Genomic DNA, 22,515 nt, shown 5'->3' with positions numbered 1-22,515 from the left:
GCGCGTGTACTATGTGTAGCTGTCAGCGAATCGCCGGACACATGAACCCGGGAGCGAGCGAGCAAGACCAAGAGAGAGCCACTCAATCAGTTCACTCTGAGCCTCTGAGCCTCTGAGGTTGTGTCCTGCGCCTCGACGAGGTATGATCCCAGCAGCACCACCTGGAATAAACATTGGGATTGGATTGTGACCGACGGGGAGACATAACCCACGCCCCATCTCATCTCATCTCACCTATCCCACACCTACTTACTTCTTTCCTTCCTTCACATCCCACGCACCACTTCCGCGCACCCCTTGCACCTTGCACCTTTCAACTTGCAACCTTCACTCTCTTTCCTCAATTTTTTCCATTCCTCACTTTTTGCGCCGCCATTCGCAAATCGTCAATTTCTTCCTTTCGTCGATAATCAAAAACCTTCCTAATCAACAAGCCAACATGTCTCAATACCCTCCCCAGCAGCAGTAAGTTCTCCCAACACTCATCACCTTTTGCGCGCCCGCCGCGCGCACCTTCCTTCCTCACTCGGATGGCCTGGCTGGGGCTGGCTGGACCAGTAAAACCAGCCTCACCTTCCCAATCCTCACGAGAACCCTCAAAAACTGACAACTCCTCTTCTTCAAGGCCCTACTACGGCTCTCCCCCGCCTCCCCAGGGCGGCTACCCTCCCCAGGGCTACCCTCCTCCCGGCCAGCAGCCCGTAAGTTTTCCAATCCAAACACCGACCGTCATCGAATGGGAGAGACATGGACATCGTCTCATCCTCGGTTCGCAAATAGCCTGATAACTGACTCGCACTGCTTGTAGATGTACTACCCTCCCCAGGGCCAGGCTCCCCCTCCCCAGGAGGAGAAGAAGGATGACAAGGGCTGCCTCTACGGCTGGTAAGTCCCACCTCCATCCAGCCTTGCGACCATCACGCGCGCGCGCAAGACATACCCTACAAGACAAAATACTGACCACACAAAAAAAACAGCATCGCCACTCTCTGCTGCTGCTGGCTCTGCGGAGAGACCTGCGAGTGCTGCCTCGAGTGCCTGACCTGCTGCTTCTAATCCACCACACGAGAGCACGCACAAGCACACGTGTAACACGCCAAGCAGACGAGGAGATGAAGAAGAAGAAGAAGAAGAAGAAGAAGAGCAACATCCGAACAAAACGATTGATACCGAGTGCGACCAAAGCAACAATAACAAACTTACAACATCACAAAGATACCAAACCCCCGAACGCGATAACGGCCTTTATTTGGAGAACGGGAAACGGAATGGGGGAACAGGTGGAACGGGGAGGTTGTTTTAACTCGGCGGAAAGACGGATTGCTTTCTTTTCTTCCTTCCTAACTTCCCCCCTTCTTTGCGATGCGGCTTTCTTTTGCCCCCCATTCACACAACCACATGCTAGTTTGTTCACTCGAGCATTGAGAGACATTCTTGCTCTCACGATTACCCCACATGGCGATTGCGTTTCGCTCATTTGTCGTTTCTGGGATAGGAGGTTTTCGGGCTTTTTACTTGGTGAGGAGGACTTCGACAACGTAAGGAGGGTCACCTCAGTCATTAGCAGAGTAAACACACGAAAAGAACCACCCATCTGTCAAATGTTTTCTGTATCAGACAGGAACCCCCCCCCCCATTGTGAAAATGTGTGAAAGAATCTGTGTCAAAAGCTGTCAATCAATGTCTTGCATTTATTGTGTCATGTGTGTGATTGTGATGTGTATTGCCAAGTCGTTTTCCTCCACTTTCAAAGCACCCATATCCATCCTCTCTCACTGTGCCTTATGAGGAAAGGGTATCAAGGCGGCAGTGTGTGTGCTTTTCCCCTTCCCCCCACCCATTAGACCCAAAATCAAAGAAAGATCGCCCCGCCAAACCGTTTATCGCTGCTGCTGCTGCTGCTGCTGCTCGCGTTTGCAGACTGTTGTTTCTACTTCTTGGGGTCCTTCGGGGCCATGAGCTGGACGAATTCTTGATCTGTTGTGTTTTTGCAAGTGCAATGTCAGCCGCAATCCTCCGAAAGTGATGGTGCTAATTAAAGAAACATTGAGTGGGGGCGGGGTGGCAAGCGAAATGCGAATGGGGTTGGTGATGCAGGGCCATTCCGGTGGGCGAGGGACGCGACGGCCGTAGTGATGCGATCGCGGCATGGGTACGGATTCAGAACTTTGGGGTTGCCTACAATCAATAGAACCGTTGCCGTCGAGATCGGCCCCTCTGATCATCTCCTCAATCTCCTCGTCGGTGGCGCGCTGACCGAGAGACAGCAGCACCTGGCGCAGTTCCGAAGGCGAGACGGAGCCGCTGTTGTCCTTGTCAAAGACCTTGAAGGCTGCGACGAGCTCGGTGTTGGTGTCCGAATCTTTGCTTGACGGCGCGGGTGCCTCGCTCATGAGTTGAAGGAATTCTACACTCGCTGTTAGCCGCGGAGGTTCAGGTATGCTACGGCAAACACCATGGCGACTGTGTTTCCAGTCGCACCACGGCTGAACATGGGGGCGCACCTTCGAAATCAATTCCACCGTCGTTGTTGGGGTCGACCTCGGCGATGAGCTCGTTGACCTCCTTGATGCTGGGGTTCAGACCAAGAGACTGCATGGCAATCTGGAACTCCTCCGCGTTGATGGCGCCTAGAGACGCAACCCTAGTTAGCTGGTTGAGCTGATAATTCAGCGGAAAATGGCAAGCCTGGCAGTTTGGTTCGGTATGGGCAGCGCAAGGCTGTTGTGTGCGTCGAGTCGGGAGTACTGACCGGTGCCATCGCGATCCTGTCAGGGAAGAAACACCACTGTCAGCGAGGAGTTCATCCCAAGGAGAACAATGCACAGCAATGCCATTGTCGGGGTAGGTATGTGGGAGGCAGGGTTCTTGCAACTTACAAAGATGGAAAAGACCTGCTTGTAGTCTTTGTACTGCTCCTCAGTGAGGCCGTAGGGTGGAGGAGCCTACATGGTGATTGAAGTCAAAATGTCAGTCTTGTGATGCCGGCGAGGAGAAAGCCATATCGGAGCTGCGACGTGAGGGGCAGCATCATGGGTCGCGACTGACAACGCACCATTTTTGAGTTTTGCGGGGTCGAGAAACGAGTGTGTGTCGTGGACGGAATAGGTATGTTGACGAAGCTACGGAGAGCTTCCGGGCGATTGGCGATAAGTATAGTTTTATGCGTAGGTCGTTTCGTTTAGGTGATGGCGTGCGACGAGCAAGAAGAATCGTGTGTTGACGTTGGAGTGAAGATTCAAGGCAGGAGGGCAAGGTAGGCAAGGTAATAGGTGGGAGGGGAGAAAAACAAGAGTCGAGGAATGGTAGCCCCTCGTTCTCTCGCCTGGCCTCAGCCTGATTGAATGGTTCTACAATTTTAGTGCTGGGCTACCTTGCTCCCACCTGTTTTTGCTGTGAAGAGCAAGGTACCTGCACATGGATGCCGATGGGCTGGATGCCGATACCGAGAAGCAGCGTGCTATCCCTCTAGCAGCCCTGGCTTGAGACTGAGCTGATGCTGGTTTGCTCCGTCCCTAGCTTCGTATTACTTTATTTTAGTCAGTTGTAGCAACATCAAGCCTGGTCCAGATCCAGTTCCAGGCTGCGACGCCAAAGACCCAAAGTGTGGTAAGGTTGACAGATGTCAGACAGTCGCCAGCTGAACCTGCATCGTTGGTGACATTCTCCTATCAAAGATTTAGGTCCCTTCCCCTCTCACACCAAGAGATAACTACATGCTGTACCTTGGCTGCGAAAAAACTGCCTTACCTAAGATACTGCCATACTGGACATGGTAAGGTAGGTAGATACCCTGTGCACCCTGATCACCGCCAGCATGTGAGGTATGACGCCAGGCTGCCCTACGGCACCATCTAGCGCCTGCGTGGCCTGGGAAAGTCTTGGCATCCGAGTCTATTTCCGCCCGCGGACCTGCAAGCGTACGCGGCCACGTCCACATCGCCATTGCTCAAAAAGGATTAGGTCCTGTCCCGGTGCTTCGAATTGGATTCCGGGCTTGGGGGTGGGTGGCAACATCAGACAGACATGTGTACAAACGATAGGATGCACACTTGCGTAGGTAGAGTTGCAGAGAAGCGCAGCGCAGCGATCCCTCCGCCTTCCGCTCTCTCTTCCCGTCAGACCAGCTCTGGGCACGTCGTCCCTTCTCCTGCTGCCGTCCGCGGGAAGGGGAGGAACTGACAGTCGCTTGGTCTTGGCGGACGATGGGGAGTTTGGCGAACCATAACAGACTATTATGCACCTAGCTAACCCCCTGCTCCATTCAAATAAGGTGGTCTTGGTAGTATATGTCATGATTGGGCATTGACATTGCTGGAGCTGTTGCTGATCGTGGGTTACTGGTGATGTATCGAGTTCACCTCACTTCAACCGGCAATTGGGCTCATCGGCAATGATTTCCTGAGACCTGCATTTCAGCGTGGCTTGGACTTCTTCCTCCCACTGAGCCCAGCGGTAGCCACCATTTGAGTCACGGGCCATCTGTATCAGCCTTGGAGGCATCCCGACTGTTGCTTGTCGTTGGATTTGACCAACGGTGTGTGTGCCTCGCATCCGGAGCCCTCTCACGCTTCGCGGCAGGACCAGGCGACAAGCTCGGCAATCCGTTACGACGTTTGGCTTTGTAGCCCGGAGCAAGACGTGAGAGACTGGGGCTTATCTCGAACACGCGGGAGAAAGTGTAAGAGCAAACCTGAACCTCCCATATTTGTATTGATGATCAGATGATGTGGAACAAGTTTCTGGAACTCCTTCTTTCTCTTTTGGAGGCCGGTGTGAATCCCAGCTGAAAACCCCAAACACTTGCCCAGAAACAGACAAAACGTCGCGCCTTTTGTGCAACTGTAACCGAGGCCTCCTCCCTTTCACCTTTCACCTTCCACCTATTCAGTTCAGTTTCCCCTTACCGCCCCTCCCCTCCCCTCCCCTCCCCTCCCCTCCCCTCCAAGCTCCCCCCTCCAACCCCACCACTCTGACCTCAAGACGTCTCATCCTGGGCTGCCTCGCCCGTTGCCCCTCCATCGGAGCCCATCCCTTTCCCACCTCAACCTAAGTGCTGAGGTACCTAAGCTGCCAAAATCCACGCTTCCCTCCCAGCTCTGATGTGAGCAGGAGCTTCCCGCAGTGCCGCGCTACCGTTCAAAGACCTTGGCAAGGTAGGTACCTGACGGACCCCTCCTCCTGCTGTCCCCAATCCGACCACCCGTTTCTCTGCGCATCGCTCTCGCATCTCACCCAACTGGAACCCCACAATCTTTCTTAACACCCTTCGCATTCCATTCATATCACCTCTTAACCTTCCGAGTCCGAACTTCTGCAGCTCTTCAGACCCTCCTCTGTAGAACTTGCACCTTCCCTGGCTTGCCGGGAAGTCTCCATTCAATAACAAAGGCTTGTTCTGAACACAGCTTATTCGCTCATAGTGGGTTTGCCCCTCACCCCGCCCTTTCCGGGGACACCACCTCATCTCACTCACAACTCAACTCACCTCTGTTCCAGCGAAGCCTGTGTAAACCAAAACACGTCTTGCACAACACTCTTCACCCTGCACAAGCACAGCGTCAATTGACTCGGCAACATGTCTGGCTACCCAGGACAGCACGGCTACGGCGGCGGCGGCGGTGGTTATGGTGGAGGAGGCTATGGTGGCGGACAGCACCAGCAGGGAGGTTATGGAGGTCACCAAGGAGGAGGAGGCGGCGGCGGCGGCTACGGCGGATACCAACCTCCCCCCGGCCCCCCTCCCTCGCACCACGGAGGTTACGGCGGCGGCGGTGGCGGCGGCTACAACCCGCCTCCCGGTCCCCCTCCGGGCCAGGGTGGCTACGGCTATAACCAAGCACCGCCCAACCCGCACCCGGACCAGGGCTACATCGGAAGGTATGCACCCCCTTCCCACCCTCCGCCTCCGGGCCTCGACGTATACGGCTACCCTGTCAATTCCGGACACCAGGGAAGACCCAGTGAGTATCACACGCCTCGCTTCTTCGAGTCTCATGAGTACTGATTCATCTCAGATATGCCAACGGTGAACTCCAACGACTGGGCTCACGGCAACCGAAACGCACCCCCTCCCCCGCCTTCAGGCGCCCAGCAGTTCGGCCACGGCGCCCCCGATGGCTACAGCTTCCAGTACTCCACCTGTCAGGGTAAGAGGAAAGCACTCCTTATCGGCATCAACTACTTTGGCCAGGATGGTGAGCTGCGCGGCTGCATCAACGACGTCAAGAACCTGTCGGCCTTCCTTGTAGAGAAGTATAACTATAAGCGTGAAGACATGGTTGTTCTCACCGATGATCAGCAGCAAGCCATGGGCCAGCCCACGAAGAACAATATCCTCCGAGCCATGCACTGGCTCGTTCAGGGCGCACAGCCCAATGACTCTTTGTTCTTCCACTACTCGGGTCACGGAGGCCAGACTGAGGATCTTGATGGCGATGAAGATGACGGCTTCGATGAAGTCATCTACCCGGTCGACTATAAGGAAGCCGGCCACATTGTCGACGACGAGATGCATCTCGTCATGGTCCGACCCCTCCAGCCCGGCGTGAGACTGACGGCCATCTTTGACTCTTGCCACTCCGGTTCCGCCCTCGACCTGCCCTACATCTACTCCACCAAGGGCGTCCTCAAGGAGCCCAACCTGGCCAAGGAGGCCGGCCAGGGACTGCTCAAGGCATTCTCGGCTTACACCTCGGGCGACCTTGGTGGTGTCGCGAGCTCCATCTTCAGCTTCGGCAAGCGCGCCATCGCCGGCGACGACGCCTATGAAAAGACAAAGGATACGCGCACCTCTCCCGCCGACGTCATCATGTGGTCCGGCAGCAAGGACAGTCAGACATCGTGAGTTTTTATCCATCGTGCTTGGGAGGAGGCAGAGAGAGAGACTTGGAAGATCTAACAACGTTGTTTTCTAGTGCCGACGCTACCATTGCGAACCAAGCCACGGGCGCCATGTCATATGCTTTCATCACGGCTCTTAAGAAGAACCCTCAGCAAAGCTACGTCGAGCTGCTCAACAGCATTCGCGATGTCCTGGAGGAGAAGTACACCCAGCTGCCCCAGCTCTCAAGCAGTCACCCGATCGGTAAGCCGCGTCCCACTACTGTGTTCTTCATGTACATCTTTGAATGTTTGTGCTAATCCTCGTCTAGACACGGATCTTCTCTATGTGATGTAAAATCTTTCGGTTTGACATGGAAGCCACCCCCCAAAAAGCAAGGCACGCAGGAGAGAAAGCAGTGCTTTAAAGCGTAGTAATGACAAAGTCATACAAATGATTCATGATCAACATCGTTTTCCATTTTCTGAAGTGAAAGAAAAAAAAGAGCATTCCATTTCTGATTCTATAACGTCTATTGTGATGGGTATCGTGCTTTTTTGCCTATATACGCCTCTCCGAGGCAGGAGAAGCAAAAAGATGCCTTGGTCGAACGCCCTCCCGTAATTACCGTCCCATCCTGTCAATTCAGGAAAGGCAAACCTCTTTTACCAATGAAATTTCACCAAGCCATGTCCAGTGAAGTGGATGCTCACCGATGCCCAACGCGCTGAGCTCAAGCCAAAAGAAACGAATACCAACCCCTTCCTATGAATCCTCGCCGAAAGGGTCATCGTCAAGAAGATTGAAGACCGGAGTCGTCTTCACCCTCTTGCTCCCTCCGTAGGATCCTCCCAGACGTCCTCCGAGAGAAGGACCATCATCGCCGCAGAGGTCAATAACCTCATCGTCGGCATTATCCTCCATCTGTCTCTTGCGAGGAATCGTGCCGGAAACGGCTCTGTCCCGGCCTCACATTATGAGACCGTGGTGTTAGAGCGCTCGACGTGGCCCTCGCTCCTCCAACCGCGCTGCGCGAACCTGGGGGGCTCTTCTCGTTCATAAGAGATGTGAGCCGTGGATTATCCTGTTCACTCGCGTCGACAAGTCTGCTGAACCGCGACCTGTTCGCAGCAGAGGACGCCGTGCCCGAGCCCACGACATTACCCGACGCCGTCCACACCTCCCATGACGAGCCGGTCCGACGCTTCTTAGAGCGTTCCGCGTCCAAAATCGCCGCCATGTAGTCTGGCTGGTTGCTGCTGCCGGTAGCTGGTGACGGACTGCTTGAGGGGCTTCTAGCTCTGACACCGAGGCCCAGTCGACTTGTGCTGCTGGAGGTACCTCCTGCTAAAGCATTCAGACGTGGTGTAGGCCTAGGCGTAGGGCCACCTAACATGGCATCCAACCGCGGGGTTTTGGAGGGCTCGTTGGGCGTGCTTTGAAGCGACGACGTAGACTCCCCCGTTAAGCCGGCTCGTCTGTTGAACGAAGACACGGGTTCGTTTCTCGAGCCGCCCCCTCCGAACGGGGCCAACGGGTTCCGCGTTCTCGACACGCTGGAATCGAATCTATTGCTGTTGCCGCTTCGAGGTGTCTCTCTTGGCGTCAGACTCTTGTCTAGTTTCGCCCGGAGTCGGGCCGTCGATTCATCGTCAAACTTGGGCGTAGACTCGAGCTTAATCCTGCCCAAGTTCTTGAGTCGATCTCTTGTCGAGGTGCCGTTGGTGGCGGGTATACCATGTTGGCTGCTACTATTTGGAGTAGTTATTGACTTCTCCTTCTTGACGCTCGCGCCAAACATGTCTCTGATATCCCTGTGACCTGACCGCCTAGCTGCTGAAACGCCAGTGGACGAAGGCTCTGGCTTCACAATGCTCGCCATGTCTATGCTCTCAGTCTTGGGCGTTGCCTGATTGTGAACTGCGTTGTCGCGCGAGGGCAAATCGTCTCTGGTTGAAAATCCTTGGTAACTTCTTCGAGGTGGCGAGGAAGAAGCTGAAGGTTCTGCGGCGGTGTTCGTGGGAGGCCCTTGCGACTCGGCATCTCCAAGCTTCCACATAATGTTACCCTTGTCTCCAAGGAACGACAGCAGAACATCTGGGTCAAATTGATGGACAGCTCTGGTTGCCTCCTGTCTCCTCAATGCTCCAGTTGTGCGGATTCTTTCGTTGACAAGCGAAAACTTGACAAGCTGCATCGTCAGACTAGCCTCGTTCTTACCGTATATGGCCATTTTGATGGGTTTATCTTGTTTGTTGAGCTGTTCTTGGATGTGATCCACGATTGCCCTCGGCTTTACTAAGTGAATCGTTTTCCAACTTGGTTGCTCCAAGAAAGAGTCGAGGGTCTTGCAGTGGCGGCAACATTCGGCCATTGGAGGTATCGACCTCGGCTCCCGCTCGATCCGCCCTGAGATATCCTCAAAGACTGCGCTCTCATAGTGCTCAAAGATGGCCTGAAAGAGGCGCTGGTACGCCGACTTATCGGGGTCCACCACGTCCTGGAGAGTCCTGAGCAGTGGTAGCCAAAGAGGTGCCAAATAGATGGGCGCAATCTCGGTAACATGCTGGGCAATGTGGTTTGCGAGATCGGATACTTGATCATCCATACCTAGACGATCAAGGTTTCGGAGTAGTCCAGCGATTATAGTGTGACTCGCCTGGACCGGCTTTGAAAGGCCGTTAAGAAGTTCTTCTGTTGGTTCAGCAACGCACCAAGCCTGCCGAGCAGCCTTTGCTTCAGTGCTTTGCTCTTTGTGGGTATTGCTGACCAAGTTCTCTATCTTCCATAGCGTTCGTGATGCGACTGGCATTCCTGCGTGCCTCTCATAAAACTCGGCAACTTGGTCAAGGGGCAGGTTGTCTCTCTTTGCCACCTCAAAGAGTCTGTTGAACATTCCAAATATGAATTGACTCTGCTTTTGGATGTCTCCAAGTCGGCTCACAGCTTCGTCCATCCTGTCGAGCATTAGTATGCGAAGAAATCAAAGAATGGAAAATGTGCTTACGTGTCTCTCCACTTGCCAAACTCCTTGAACAACTTCAAGAGGTTCACTACGACCCGGCCATGGCTAGCTGAAAGAGGGGCTTCCAGCATTCTGATAGCCATGATCCCCAGTCCCTGGGTGTTTTCGCTCGAAATGTTGGCCTCAGAGCATGCAGGCAGCTTGTCGACTATGCTAGCAAGTTGCAAGAATTTGTTGCCCTCGAACAGAAAATGTCGGAGCCTAAGCTTTTGTTAGTCAAGGTCTGTGATTGGAAATTTTCAACTTACTCAAAAAGAGCATCGGCTGCCGAGTAGCCATAGGAGGTCGCATTTTGGCATATCCAATTGTAGTCTACAATCGGCGCAGATCGGATGTTGGCGACGAGATTCTGGAAAAGCTGATGGTCTTTGAAAACCAGTGAAGTCAAAATGAGGTCACCCATAAGACCGGGGTCGATCTTGTTAATGAGATCTTCACGGTTCGTAAGTCGCAGGCCGAGGATCTGTGTCTCTGATAACTCGTTGCCTCGTTGAGGCCAAACAAAGTGACAAAGAGACCTGAGTGCTCCAAAGTAGAATGCCGACTCTGAAGATCCTTTGCATTGCCGCAGGAGATAGCGCCAGAGGTTTCCAGCAAGCTGGGTCTGATCGGCCATGTTGACAAAGTCTAGTTGTGTTCGGAGAGGTGTAATGATGATTGCCTGTGAATAGTTAGAATGTAATCACAAACACCGTGATGGCTGGTCACCTCGAACTTACCGGTGCCAAGTAATATCCTATATCACCACTAGTGCCTGGGACAATGTTCTGGTACCACTGAGGGTTCGCCTCACGATATCTTCGCTCTTCGTCAAATGCCCGCTCCTCATAGGGCCATCCCCATGAGAAAATTGAACGACGGGCCCTTTCCCAGAGGATGTTCCTCTCATCTAGCACATTGCCCTCATGGCAATCGATGGTTTCGGCAAGCGTGAGCTCATCAAATCTGCCAAAATACCGGATACTGGGTGAGTGGGTGACATGCTGATTGACCTGCCAGAAGCCATTCTGCTCAGGGGCTTGCGACCCGGCGTTGCCGTCTTGCTGGAAGGAAATCCAAGCTTGGTACTGGCAGTGGGCTCCTGTATATTTCATGACCACTGGAAGAACCTCGAATCCTAGCCGAGGGCACAGGTCTATGAGACGAGCCATGAGGGTAGAGTCAGCAGCAGACATGTTCTGCCCCATGACCCAACTCTCGAACTCCACGGCATTTTTCGGGGCGTGGAAGTGGTAGACAGCATATTGACGTGATAGGGATCGGTCCTGAATCCTAGAGTCCCAGTGCTTCAAAACCTCCGAGAGCCGACCGTATGCAGTATCTAGTGCATGACTGGAGGCTGATTGCTGGCGTTGATCTGTTGTAGTGGGATGGCGTTCTGTCTCTGACTTAATCGCGTGGGACGTGTCGGGCCCACCGACCGCGTAAAGAGCCTCGATAGCTTGGTATAGCTCTCCTCTGAGGGCACTACTCAATGGCGCATTGATGCCGTGCAAGATGCCGGGCTTTTGAGGTGCAGGCTCCGGCTCTGACATGACTTTGTTTTCATGTGTCGCATTTGCCGAATCTCTCTGTGACGTGTTTGCGATGAATGAATTAATCTGTAAAGGCAGCTTGCAAGCTAGGTTGAGTGAGTTGGAGTTGAAAGAGTTGATTGGAGTGGGCGCATTGAGAGCCAAAAAGGAAAGGTGCAAAGAGGAAGTCGGCACGTGCGTGGGGTAAGAGGGAAGACCCAGAAAATTACCAGAGCCGGCAGGGGAAGCAGCGTTCCTTGAGGGTGCTGGGCCCACTCCACTATCTGCCCCACTTGAGTCCCCTTCCCCGGCAGTTGACAAGCAAGAAGATGCAGTGCAACAAGCTCTTCTCTGAAAGACTTAAAGACAAGAGCATTAGAATTCTAGAGGCCCACTATCTGGTACTATAGAGACGAAAAAAAGGGTTGTGAGAGATATTTGTGTACGCGTCTAAGAGCCTGTGTTCTAATCGTCTATAGGACATGAAAATCGGGACTCTGAGCTGTGCACAAGTAGAGAGTGCTGTGAAAGCAGAGATCTTGAATAATTAAAAAGCGATGAACAAAAACCATGCTGGAATGATCAAGGATCGGATATGGACCCCGAAATATACCGGAGACTTCACGGCATAACCGGGCTCTGTACAGCTCAGAACCCTTCAAACAAATAGCCCAGTGCTTGGTGGAAGATAAAGATATGAAGCTACTCAAAAGGTAAGGCTCGGGGCGATTTGATCTGATGTCAATCTAACACCTGGAGGAAGGAGCGATCCCAATCTGCGTCGTTCCTCCCAACTCGATCCGTATCTAAGACTGGACCGCATGATCGCGGCTTCCTTGTAGTAACAATAACATGACCTCTTTCAACTATCTTTTTAGCTTGAAATTGGCTCCCGTTATAGGGAGGTGCCCTTTTATAAAGCAAACTCTTACCCATGGGCATTTGAATATCACAGTCAATGTGAGATGCTTTAAGCACGATGCCCTGGTTCTAGTGACATGTTCGCTTCTTTCTTATGAAGAGTTACGACGAATGCTCTAGACAGCAATATGATATGTCCGACAGGAACAAAACTTGGCTATCCCAAATTCACCTCGAGCAAGTTAAAGACTTTTGGTTCTATCATTAACTGCAGACAGCTACAAATCAACTCCAGGGTATAATCACACTTCCGAGGTTTCCCCTCTACGCCATTTTATCCGAACCATCATCCAGTCTTTTCATCAAATCCAAACATCGTAGTCTACAGGCCCTGATGAATAAAACACCAACACTAGGGTAAACTTTGGGATGCTCCCCGTTGCCCCGTTGTCGGGTTGTCGAGGGCGGGCCGAGTCAGCCACCCGTTGTGTCAAGTGGGCCCCAAGGGAACGCCTCTGGCAGAGCCCTTGGAAGACAGCCGCATGGATAGAAAGTCATCCCAACTTGCGTCGCCTTCATCCCGGGTGCGCATTGATGTAGCCGGGAAGGGCGTTGAAAATCGACGAGCTGCGACCATATACCAGACATCTCAACCCGGCGGATATTTCCTATTCTCATTCGCAATCTTTCAGATCTCGAAAGCTCTCTCGCCAAAGCTCCTCCACGCCCAGCTGGAAACGATCCAGCCACCCCAAGCAAAAGCAAGCGACGTGGCAAGCAACACGAGCGCCATCACCACGAGAACATGGCCCCTCAGCTGGAACGCATCGTCCATTTCCATGCGCAGCAGCTTCTTCTGTTTACTGTGATAGTAAAACTCCTCCCGCTCGTCCTTGGGACTCGGCGTCGTTGTCGGTGTCGAAGTCTTTGAATCCTTGGCATCTGCGTAACGGTACTGTGATTTCCGGTAGAGGATGCTGTGCAGCCAGGAAGGCATCCAGCCTTGCCGCCCGTGGTTTCTTGACCTCCTGATTGTGTAGGTGAGGTCTACCCATGCGAGGGAGAGCAGAAAGGAGACGAGGATGATGGGCGTCATTACGACCTGTGGTGGAAATGTGAGCGTCTTGCACCTCGAGCACCGCGATATGCCACCCGAGATACCCAGCTCCGTCCGGAACCACCTCTCCGGCCTCTTTAGAGCAACCATAGGCTTCATAATCCCATAGGTAATTGGGCGCGTGTGAGCTTACCTTGTAAATGGTAGACTGCTGGACGGCTCCAGCGTCACTGCCGCCTCGCGTGGCAGTGACTTTGGTGGCTGTTGTTGATGACGACATTGCCTCCCGATGGCCGAAATACTTACAGAGTCCGTGGGCGATGGACGTCTAGTTGTAAGTGATTTATGAAGCTTGGAATCGGGCCTTCTGGCAATCTGCCAACGACGTTTGGTATTAGAGATGAGGTTGAAAATCAAGATTTCAGAAAAAGGGAGGAACGTCAAAGACGACGGCGTGCGGAGATAGAAATATATCAGTAAGGCAAGGTGAGGTACCTGATCATTGGTAGCTTCGGCGCGGGCGGGCAGCACCACCGCCGTGCTGCCACTATCCGTACTGGGCCTAAATTTATTACCACCGCCTCGGTTTCGGTTGCCAGGTGGTGCGCCTTACCTTACGGCACCTCACCACTCACCTTGCGCGCGCACTGCGGTTGGGATACGGGAGTGACGGAAGGTACCCACTTGGCGCCCATTGGGGATCACTGATCAGCAAGACATCACATCACACTTCTCCCAACACAAGCTAGAGAATTGCAGTGAAAGAAAGCCCCGAAACACACACACACAACTCACGCAGAGCATCGACCGATACCCAATTCGCTCGTGCGGACCCGTGGACACGAGCCCCCAGAGATCCTAGAGCTCTGTTGATCCGGGGTGCCCAGTGCGTGGCTCTGCTCGTTCTAATTCAGCCCTGTGTCCACAGAGGGAGGCCGAGCAAAAGTGCAGAGCCTCGAAGTGCAACGCTAGCGACGCAAGCAATGTCGACGCCTCAATGTCATACGTACCCATAGGAAATACCGTCGCCTCAGCCACAACTGCTCAGTTGTATCGATAATCGACGGCCGTTTCACTCAGCTTCACTTTCGTTTACGTCTCGCTGGTTTCACCTCTAATTGCGATATTTTGGTTGACTCTTGCACCTTTGCTGGCAATTCTTGCAGGAGCATTACATATTTCATGGTATTCATCTATTTTTCCTTTCCAAAATACTGCAAAATTCTATCGAGTGTTGTGGATATCGAGCACCAAAATGTCCTGAGCGCCAACGCGGGTCAAATCGTCCATCACCAGCGCAATCTTCTTCTTCTCAACCATTGAGCTGACGGCGACCCAGCCCTCCTCGTCCAGTGTTGTGATGGTCGGCGCCCGCTTTCCAGGGGTAATCGACTTGGCGTCGGACAGACGTGATCTCTCAATGTTATACTGGCACAGGACGAATCGCTGAGCGGTAATGACACCGCGGATACGGGCGGCGATGAGCTCGATCAACTCGTTGTTTGACGGCGACCGAGACTTGATGAGGCAGGCTTGCGAGTCGACGACGGTGTCAATGGCCTTGAGGCCGGCGGCCCTCATGGTCTCACCAGACTCTGGATGCGGATGTTAGTGCTTGTTTGGATGCTGGCCATTCCAGGACGACTACTCACCAACAAGATCAACGATGCCATCGGCGACGCCCAGCGCACAGGCAGCCTCGACACTTCCACTGAGATCGATAATCTTCGTGCGAAGCTTCTTGGGCGAGGTGTTGCTGTTGCCATCGGCGTCGACGCCCAGCTCCAGCTTGGCAAAGTGCTCAGCCGCCAGGTTGACGAAGCTGGTACCAATGGTCTTGCCAATCAAGTCCTCCGTTGTCGCGTAGGGGCCCTTCTCGGGGACCTGGGTCTGCAGCTTGCAGTGGCCGAAGCCGAGCTCCATGACCATCTCGCAGCCTCCGACCTTTTGAAGCTCCTCGCCCTCGGTATTCAGTTCGACAGAGGCTCTCCGGGCCTTGTTGCTGCTGACGACGCCGGCATCGTGTTCCTTGACCTGGTCCCAGCCTGTGATACCAAGGTCGACGCGGCCCTCGCCGACAAATGTGGGGATATCGGCGGCGGGCAAGAAGATGAGGGCGATGGGGAAGTTCTTGACGAGGGCGATGTCGAGGCGGTTCTCGCGGCGGAACTTGATGTCGGCTCCCTCAAGCAGGTTCAGGGTAGCGGAGTTCAAGCGGCCCTCTGTGGAAAGGAGTCACTGTCAGCATGTGCGCCTTTCGGTTCTGGGATGAACATCATGGTTTGACTCACTCTTGGGCACGGCGAACAGAAGGCGGCCCTCTAGGCTTTGCTTCGTCATTAGCTTCTCTGCGAACTGGTCCATGGCGGTTGCGATGGAGGGGTAAAAACCAACTGGTTGACCAAATCCATGGTAGGCAAAGGTATGTTGCAATGACGCGATCGACAGACGGGAATATAATAGGTGGAGAGAAGTCGTTCCCAGAGTTGAAACGCTTCAAGAGGTTAGGTGGAAACGGTCGGGTCGGGCGCGCGTGTGGAATGGAGCACAAGGTCGCAGTGAAGCCAATGGCGACGAGAATTTCTGCAGCGACAGCGGCGGGGTGGTCGCACAGCACAGGTCGGTGTGGTGTGTTCGGAGTGGTGAGAGTTGAGGCTTGGAAAGCGAGCGTAATTTCGAGTCAATTGGTCTGGGAATCGGGTAATGATATAAGTCGAAGTCTGCGCGACTTTGTTCTTGGTCGTCGCGGAAGCTGTCCGTAGGAGGGGCACTGCACTTGTTCGATTCTGCGGTGAGTCAAAGGCCGGGCCAAGACTTGGAGAGAGAGAGGGCGGAAATTTTGTGTGGTGGATTGGAACCCCGCCGTCTTAGTGTGCGGCAGCAGTCGTCACTCATCACCGCGGGCCACCACCACGTTGGCCTATGTCGGAGCTGCGACTGGTGCAGACTCAGAGCAGAGAGCGTGGATGGCGGGGCACGCCGTTGAACGCGGGGCAGTCCTTGGACCAAGTGACGGCACATGCCGGAGGGGCAGGCGGCACCCGAGCCCGTTCTCACAGCGGGCCCTCGCTGAGGTAAGCTACCTAAGGTATCTTACATTTACCTGCCCGTTCCTATCACAGTTGAAGGGGAGAAGGAGATGTATGTTGATGCACCCAGCTCAGCTTAAGGTACGGCAATGTGTGGTAAACTATGGAATGCGTTGATGAAATTTACCCTCAACAGCACGTGGTCGTGTGTCGCAATTAGGAGAAAGCCAAAGCAACGGTGAGGTAGAAATCGTCTCTAACAAGTTCTGGGTGTGGGCATTGTATGTTCAAGTTGCTCTGCTGGGTAACTGGTAGATCTCAGTCAAGGCATGACTGGCGCATGTGTGATCCAGTCAACCGTGAGCTTGGAAGTCTGAACCGCGTAACTACCTTATCCACCAATGTCAGGCTATGTCCACGCCATGATACTCACAGACCATCTATGTACACCAATACGATGCGTCTTGATAGTTGAACCTGGCTTCTTTAGATGGCCAGAGCTTCCAACGCGAGAAACTCCCCGTGTAAGCTTCGACGTGGCTCCAACTTTCGAGCCAGTTCGCTTTGGTCAACGAGGAATCGGCAAACAATAGAATGAAACCTGAAAGGTAATCCCATTGAACGGAGTGCGAGTGCAGGGCAATCTAAGTTACTTTCCATTGTTTCAAGCCACATTAAATCAAAACTCTTGATACCGCAGGCGTCCTCGTTCCCACCACTTCTGGTGGTCTCCCTAGCGTGAGCTACAAGGTACTCCCTATTTCTACTCCTAAATAGAACGATTGTACAACAATACTTACCTTGCCTCCCAACAAGCCACGCATCCTCATCTATATGAGGAAAGCACAGCACAGCAAGCTGAGATATTGCTTCCCTGGCCGTTGGATTGACGTTTGCTCCCTCTCCTGTTCTTATGCATCTCCCGAGTCTTGGGCTGTCTTGTCCCACCGGACCCCAATCATTTAGGTAGTACCTAATCATTACATTATCCCAAGCTCCCGACTCTGCACAATCCATCAAAGTTGGACTGTGAATGAATGTATTTACCCGCCCTGCCAATTTCGTATTGCATTCCGGCCGCCCAGCTGGCCCCCTACCTGATCATCTCCCCCGTACCTTACGTATCTTAGTCCCTAGATGCGCCTATTCCATGCTGGACCCACCATAGCTCGAAGTTACCACCACTCCTTTCGCCTGCACATCTCGAACCTCCGTTGCATCCATCCCCAAACCGCCAGCAAAGTTGACCCCCGTTGGCTGATCTTCCTTTCACAACCACGGAATTGTGGGTATGACGCGCACCCGGCCCTGATATCCGCAGCGGCCGCGACGCCCGGATTACTTTAAATTTGGTCCTGGTCCACACCTCGAAAACCCCCCTGCCCATACGCAAGCCGCCCGCCCTGCCCTTGGCAGCGCAAGCAGCAGCCTGCAGTACGGAGTGCTGCGCCGGCCCCTTCAAATGGCCCATAAGTCGGCCTCAACGACTTCGTCGCACAGTTCCCCGTCCTCACACCTTCATCCTTCCTCCTCGCTGTACGACCGCGACTTTGACTACGATTACTCGGGCGGCACATCGACACCGATAAGGACGCCCTCTAGATCTTCCAGCAGCAACATCGACGGCGACGACAAGGGCGGCAACGAGCTCGATGACGACGTCGACTTTCCCTTTGCAATCCGCAAACCCCCAGAAGTGCATCGCGAAGGGGACACGAAGCTTCCCGGTCTTGGCAATTTCGCCCGACACCATACGGACAGATTCAAAAGCGGCGAGAGCGACGACACTTACGACTATCCCGAAGACGACGACGCTCTCGTGTTAGAGCAAGATCCCGCAGGGATGTCTAGCTGGGCGGGTCAGCCCTCCATCAGGGGGAGCTCGGAGGCCATGCGAATGGTGCTCTTGACCTTTAATACCCTTGGTATCACGTACGTTTGCTAGCGACAACTGCCAATGGGCCTGCCATGCTGACGTGATTCTGAATGCAGCTTCACGTGGGGAATTGAAATGACATGTACGTCGCTGTGCATCCACTGTCACTGGTCTTTCCATACTAATCCACCCCGACAACAGATTGTACACCATACCTATTGAACCTCGGCCTGACAAAGAGCAACACCTCGCTGGTATGGATCGCGGGACCGTTATCGGGGCTCGTGGTCCAGCCCATTGTAGGAGCCATCGCGGACGAATCCAAGTCGAAATGGGGCAGGCGGCGACCATTCATCGTGGTTGGATCAATTATCGTTGCAATTAGCCTGCTGACCTTGGGGTTCACGAAAGATATTGTCGAGATGTTCGTTTCGGACAAGGAGACGGCGCGAATCTTCACAATTATCCTGGCGGTGTTGGCCATCTACTTTGTGGATTTCGCCATCAATGCTGGTGCGTCTAAACATGCCTGCACCCAAGTCCATCGTTGATTCCCCTGCTGACTTCGGCACAGTAATGTCTTGCGCACGAAGCCTGATCGTCGATACCCTCCCTATTGAGAAGCAACAGACTGGCGCCGCTTGGTGTAAGTGAAGCTCAGACGCGCATCATCACCCCAGGTTGCATCCCGTCCGCTAATCCCCACAAAGCTAGCAGAATGTCCGCGATTGGACACATGCTGGGCTATGGAGCCGGTGCCATCGACCTAGTCGGCATATTTGGAAAGGCAATGGGCGACTCGCAATTCAAGCAGCTCACGCTCATCGCCACTTTCTTGATGCTCTTCTCTTCCGGCGTGACTTGCTGGGCCGTTAACGAGCGGGTCTTGGTGTCGACAAGACACGACCCCCGCAAAGCCACCGGGCGGTTCAAGGTCTTCCGCCAAATTTGGTCGACGCTGCTTCATCTTCCCCCTCGAATCCAGGCCATTTGCTGGGCCCAGTTCTGGTCCTGGATCGGCTGGTTTCCGTTCTTGTTCTACAGCACCACCTGGGTTGGCGAGACGTACTTCCGATACGACGCTCCGGCAGAGGGTAAAGACTCCAAAGATGCCCTGGGCGACATTGGCCGCATCGGCAGTTTGGCGCTGGTCATATACTCGACCATTACCTTCATAGGCGCCTGGCTCCTACCCATGGTGGTCAAATCACCAGACGATGACAACTTCACGGCTCGACCGCCCCAAGCCATTGCGCCATTCCTAGAACGTTTCAACAAGAACAAGCCCGATCTCATGACCGCCTGGATATGCGGCCACCTCATGTTCGCTGCGGCCATGTGCCTGGCCCCCTTTGCACAAAGCTTCCGCTTCGCAACCTTCCTCGTCGCCTCCTGCGGTTTGTCTTGGACAATCGCCATGTGGGCGCCGACGACCTTCCTCGGCGTAGAGGTAAACAAGCTCAGTGGTGCCCGCGAAGGAGGCGGCAGCGGGACGGCAGCCTACCGCCGTCTATCAAACGACTCCAACATTGAGCTGCCCACGCTCGGCCAGGACCAACCACTCCACCTGGAACACGGCCCGGACGAGGGTGGCCAGCAAACGACGTCGTCTACGGGCGAGCTGTCGGGCATCTACTTTGGCATACTCAACATCTACACCACTCTGCCACAATTCATCGGAACCTTCATAAGCACCATTGTCTTCACCATACTAGAGCCGGGCAAGAGTCCCGAGCTTTCAGACGCACCCGAACACGAGCAGCACAACACCGACGGACCCAACGCTATTGCAGTGTGTCTCTTTATCGGTGCCATGTGCGCGGTAGTGGCCGCGTTCGTCACGCGAAAGCTCAAGTATCTTTGAGCCTGATGTACGAGTCGGAAAAGAAGAAATAGCACGCATTTCATTATTGTACGGGCAAAGGTAGCGTAGAGGATATGGGATGGCGTTACGGAAAGGGGAGAGACCATGTTCTCTCGCATTAGATCATGTGTGGGATAAAACATATAGGGCTTTGGTTTCATTTAGGGAATTTCGAGGGGATGGCACATGTCGAGGCTGCCGGCTTTTGCTAGACGCAAGAGACCTATGTTGCTGCACAGCCTCCAGTGAATACACTCGGGGTCATGTATGAATGAGAATATGGGTGGGGTGAATCGCTGTTTCCGTAAGTATTTGTACGTGGAGCTGCTCGCGATGGAGCACGCTACCAAAGCCCTATGTACAAGTCCGGTTCGTACAGTGGTAGCGCATGTGTCGACGCTTGCTCAAGGGTATCTCAAATCTCTCGTCGGGCGGATGCGTCCCGAACATCTGTCTCTTTCTCCCCACAACCCCCCGGTCCCTTCTCGCTCTCCTCCTCCTCCTACATTGAAATATTCTAGTGGTGTGCATCGCTCGACGAGTGGTGTTGGTTAAGCGCATCGTCGTCGTCATGTGTGTTCCGTACGTCGTCGTCGTCGCGCTTCGAGATCAGTTCACTTATCCTTCTCGTTCTCGTTCTCCGAAACCTTCTCCCACTCATCCTCGGTGCTCACGCTCGACTGCGTGCCCCCATTCGTAGCATCTTCAGCCCCAGACTCGGCGGCGGCAGAAACGGCGGTGCGATGCTTCAAGTCGGCCGCTTGCTGCTGCTCCGCAGCTGTCTCAACCTGGCTGCTGCCGCCCACGACGCCCTTCCTCCCGCGAGCGCCACCCCTTACCCCTCCGACAACGGCGCTGCCCTCAACCTCGGTGTCGCTATCATCCGTTCCTTGAGTATTGGCTCCTGCCGCGCTGCCTCCTGCTCCTCCACCGGCGGATGTATCGGTCCCACGCGCCTTCTTGGCCTCTTCCTCTGCGTGCTGTGCCAGCTCGATCACGAACCAGTTGATAGCGTACCAGAGGCCCGCGCTGAGGAAGGAGAGGATGACAAAGTGGATGCTCCAGGTGGCGAGGAGGAGGACGCCGAGGAGGAGCTGGAGCGCGGCAAAGGTTGCGTTGGTTGCGCGGAGGAGAGTCGGTGTTGGGCCTGGGGTAAAGATTGAGTCCCAGAGGTTGGTGACGAAGGCCGCCATGATTGATGAGGGAGGGGGTGTCGGTGTCTACGTTGTTTGTGAATGCGAAGGTTCGTCTCCGGCCGATAAAAGGTTGTACTCGTTTCGCTCGATCGTGTATTCGATTTCGTGGAGTTGATGTGCGGCCTGATGAAGTGAATACTGGCCGCGGTGTGGTGTTTGAAGTGGATGTGATGCTTCGTGGTGGAGTAATTTGCCCCGGGGGTAAGGAGCTTCGGAGGAGTGGACTCCGTTATGTTCTAGCTTATGGGAGCCACGAAGATGACCAGGGTAAGATTTTCTGTATTTTAGAAATGCAAGACGACGCTCGCGACGACTTTGTATTTGGCGATGATGCTGTTGTTTCGTTTGGATTTGCAGTCAGACGGCAGAGTCAGTGCGGTAAGAGCGCATAATAAATAGCGTTTCTGGGTTGAGCAACAATTGGGTTGAGGGAGGGGGGACAGGAAAGAGAGGGGTCCCTTCCGGCTGCTTAGGAAGGTCAGGGAAGGTTGTAGGTGATGTAAGGTAAGGTAGGTGCAGGCGAGGTACCATTTGACAACACGCGCGGGTTGTGGCGGGGGTTGGGAGAAGGAGGGAGAGGGGGAACGGTCGAGATAATGTACCTTTTCTTTTTGACCAACAGCAAGCCAGAAGAGACACGGTATTATCTCTCTCTCCTTCTAGCTCTCGGAGGAATGGTCGCAACGTGGTCACTCGGTGGTTAACAAATCAGGACAGGTGGCACATTAGAGAACAAGAGGTGACCGTGGCCTCGCGATAGTTGACATCAACGTGTTTAGATGTTTACGGGGCTGACTGTGGTTGTGAAGAGACAGTGGAGGGTGCAATCTAGAGTCATAGGGTTGCCTGTTAGGCAGAAAGACAGGCAGGTTTCCTCTCTCGGTGTGGTCACGGATTGCTCAAGTCAAAGAAGATAGCAAATGCCGTCAAGCAACGCGGAGGGATCGGTCACAGCACGCGGCCCTTCGGAACATGCTTCTTGGACTGTTTCTGTGCGACGCAGCGATAGCAATGGAGCGGCGGGAGGCCGGAATGACCCCTCCATGGCTCAGGAAACGTCACCGTCGCGTTCTTTTTTCCTGAGGTCGTGGGGTCGTGACCTCTCTAACGCAAAGCTTCAACTGAGCCGAGGCGAGGCGAAGGGGACCTGCTGACCAGCTTGTTGGGGTCCGTCGAAGATGAGTTGCGGGGTGAAGCATACAGAGCATCCGCATCCGTACTAAGTGGTAATTTATCTTATATTGACCGCGTCCTGCCAATACACGAGAAG

At 54.0% G+C, this 22,515-nt stretch overlaps 9 protein-coding genes across 9 annotated transcripts; 3 read left to right on the top strand and 6 right to left on the bottom strand.

Annotated features, from left to right (window-relative positions):
• Nucleotides 1-439: 439 nt before the first annotated feature.
• On the top strand, nucleotides 440-1,056 carry BDP81DRAFT_392486 (uncharacterized protein; the record flags this gene model as incomplete). The annotated part of the gene is made up of 4 exons (XM_060587716.1): nucleotides 440-465; nucleotides 626-701; nucleotides 809-885; nucleotides 978-1,056. The coding sequence occupies 4 exons, from the start codon at nucleotides 440-442 to the stop codon at nucleotides 1,054-1,056; spliced, it is 258 nt and encodes an 85-aa protein (XP_060447732.1).
• A 54-nt stretch (nucleotides 1,057-1,110) lies between these two features.
• BDP81DRAFT_423500 (uncharacterized protein) lies at nucleotides 1,111-1,827 on the bottom strand. Its single transcript, XM_060590074.1, has one exon. The coding sequence runs from the start codon at nucleotides 1,592-1,594 to the stop codon at nucleotides 1,208-1,210; it is 387 nt and encodes a 128-aa protein (XP_060447731.1). The 5' UTR covers nucleotides 1,595-1,827; the 3' UTR covers nucleotides 1,111-1,207.
• A 20-nt stretch (nucleotides 1,828-1,847) lies between these two features.
• On the bottom strand, nucleotides 1,848-3,511 carry BDP81DRAFT_423497 (uncharacterized protein). The gene is made up of 6 exons (XM_060590073.1): nucleotides 3,056-3,511; nucleotides 2,880-2,945; nucleotides 2,753-2,768; nucleotides 2,505-2,630; nucleotides 2,183-2,407; nucleotides 1,848-1,977 (listed from the first exon to the last, which is right to left on the bottom strand). Exons 1-6 carry the CDS (start codon nucleotides 3,056-3,058, stop codon nucleotides 1,931-1,933), a joined length of 483 nt encoding a protein of 160 aa, XP_060447730.1. The 5' UTR covers nucleotides 3,059-3,511; the 3' UTR covers nucleotides 1,848-1,930.
• Nucleotides 3,512-5,578: 2,067 nt separating this feature from the next.
• BDP81DRAFT_314820 (caspase domain-containing protein) lies at nucleotides 5,579-7,180 on the top strand (the record flags this gene model as incomplete). The annotated part of the gene is made up of 4 exons (XM_060584032.1): nucleotides 5,579-5,963; nucleotides 6,018-6,843; nucleotides 6,918-7,087; nucleotides 7,155-7,180. The coding sequence occupies 4 exons, from the start codon at nucleotides 5,579-5,581 to the stop codon at nucleotides 7,178-7,180; spliced, it is 1,407 nt and encodes a 468-aa protein (XP_060447729.1).
• A 556-nt stretch (nucleotides 7,181-7,736) lies between these two features.
• On the bottom strand, nucleotides 7,737-11,383 carry BDP81DRAFT_447984 (uncharacterized protein; the record flags this gene model as incomplete). Its single annotated transcript, XM_060592242.1, has 4 exons — nucleotides 7,737-9,780; nucleotides 9,831-10,049; nucleotides 10,097-10,509; nucleotides 10,568-11,383. The coding sequence occupies 4 exons, from the start codon at nucleotides 11,381-11,383 to the stop codon at nucleotides 7,737-7,739; spliced, it is 3,492 nt and encodes a 1,163-aa protein (XP_060447728.1).
• A 1,528-nt stretch (nucleotides 11,384-12,911) lies between these two features.
• Nucleotides 12,912-13,560, bottom strand: BDP81DRAFT_392482 (uncharacterized protein; the record flags this gene model as incomplete). The annotated part of the gene is made up of 2 exons (XM_060587715.1): nucleotides 12,912-13,325; nucleotides 13,474-13,560. 2 exons carry the CDS (start codon nucleotides 13,558-13,560, stop codon nucleotides 12,912-12,914), a joined length of 501 nt encoding a protein of 166 aa, XP_060447727.1.
• A 944-nt stretch (nucleotides 13,561-14,504) lies between these two features.
• On the bottom strand, nucleotides 14,505-15,644 carry BDP81DRAFT_392481 (ATP phosphoribosyltransferase; the record flags this gene model as incomplete). Its single annotated transcript, XM_060587714.1, has 3 exons — nucleotides 14,505-14,875; nucleotides 14,933-15,502; nucleotides 15,572-15,644. The coding sequence occupies 3 exons, from the start codon at nucleotides 15,642-15,644 to the stop codon at nucleotides 14,505-14,507; spliced, it is 1,014 nt and encodes a 337-aa protein (XP_060447726.1).
• A 2,508-nt stretch (nucleotides 15,645-18,152) lies between these two features.
• BDP81DRAFT_314795 (sucrose transporter) lies at nucleotides 18,153-20,049 on the top strand (the record flags this gene model as incomplete). The annotated part of the gene is made up of 5 exons (XM_060584030.1): nucleotides 18,153-18,241; nucleotides 18,302-18,327; nucleotides 18,387-18,698; nucleotides 18,760-18,831; nucleotides 18,896-20,049. The coding sequence occupies 5 exons, from the start codon at nucleotides 18,153-18,155 to the stop codon at nucleotides 20,047-20,049; spliced, it is 1,653 nt and encodes a 550-aa protein (XP_060447725.1).
• Nucleotides 20,050-20,634: 585 nt separating this feature from the next.
• BDP81DRAFT_197187 (ER protein Pkr1-domain-containing protein) lies at nucleotides 20,635-21,704 on the bottom strand. The gene has a single exon (XM_060582495.1). The coding sequence runs from the start codon at nucleotides 21,240-21,242 to the stop codon at nucleotides 20,664-20,666; it is 579 nt and encodes a 192-aa protein (XP_060447724.1). The 5' UTR covers nucleotides 21,243-21,704; the 3' UTR covers nucleotides 20,635-20,663.
• Between the last annotated feature and the right edge of the window lie 811 nt (nucleotides 21,705-22,515).

The sequence above is a fragment of the Colletotrichum phormii genome (genome assembly GCF_030913505.1).
Source record: "Colletotrichum phormii strain CBS 102054 chromosome Unknown BDP81scaffold_6, whole genome shotgun sequence".
Classification (NCBI taxonomy): domain Eukaryota; kingdom Fungi; phylum Ascomycota; class Sordariomycetes; order Glomerellales; family Glomerellaceae; genus Colletotrichum; species Colletotrichum phormii.
The sequence above is the reverse complement of the archived record's forward strand: the minus strand, read 5'-3'. Positions and strand labels throughout refer to the sequence as shown.

What these genes read in the sequence shown, in the direction of transcription:
- BDP81DRAFT_423500 (XM_060590074.1), bottom strand. Translation starts at nt 1,594, where the DNA reads ATGGGTGGTTCTTTTCGTGTGTTTACTCTGCTAATGACTGAGGTGACC.
- BDP81DRAFT_423497 (XM_060590073.1), bottom strand. An exon ending in CGGTGGAATTGATTTCGAAG is followed by an intron (nt 2,408 to 2,504) that starts GTGCGCCCCCAT and finishes CAGCGAGTGTAG; the next exon opens with AATTCCTTCAACTCATGAGC. An exon ending in CGGCAACGGTTCTATTGATT is followed by an intron (nt 1,978 to 2,182) that starts GTAGGCAACCCC and finishes AAAACACAACAG; the next exon opens with ATCAAGAATTCGTCCAGCTC.
- BDP81DRAFT_197187 (XM_060582495.1), bottom strand. Translation starts at nt 21,242, where the DNA reads ATGGCGGCCTTCGTCACCAACCTCTGGGACTCAATCTTTACCCCAGGC.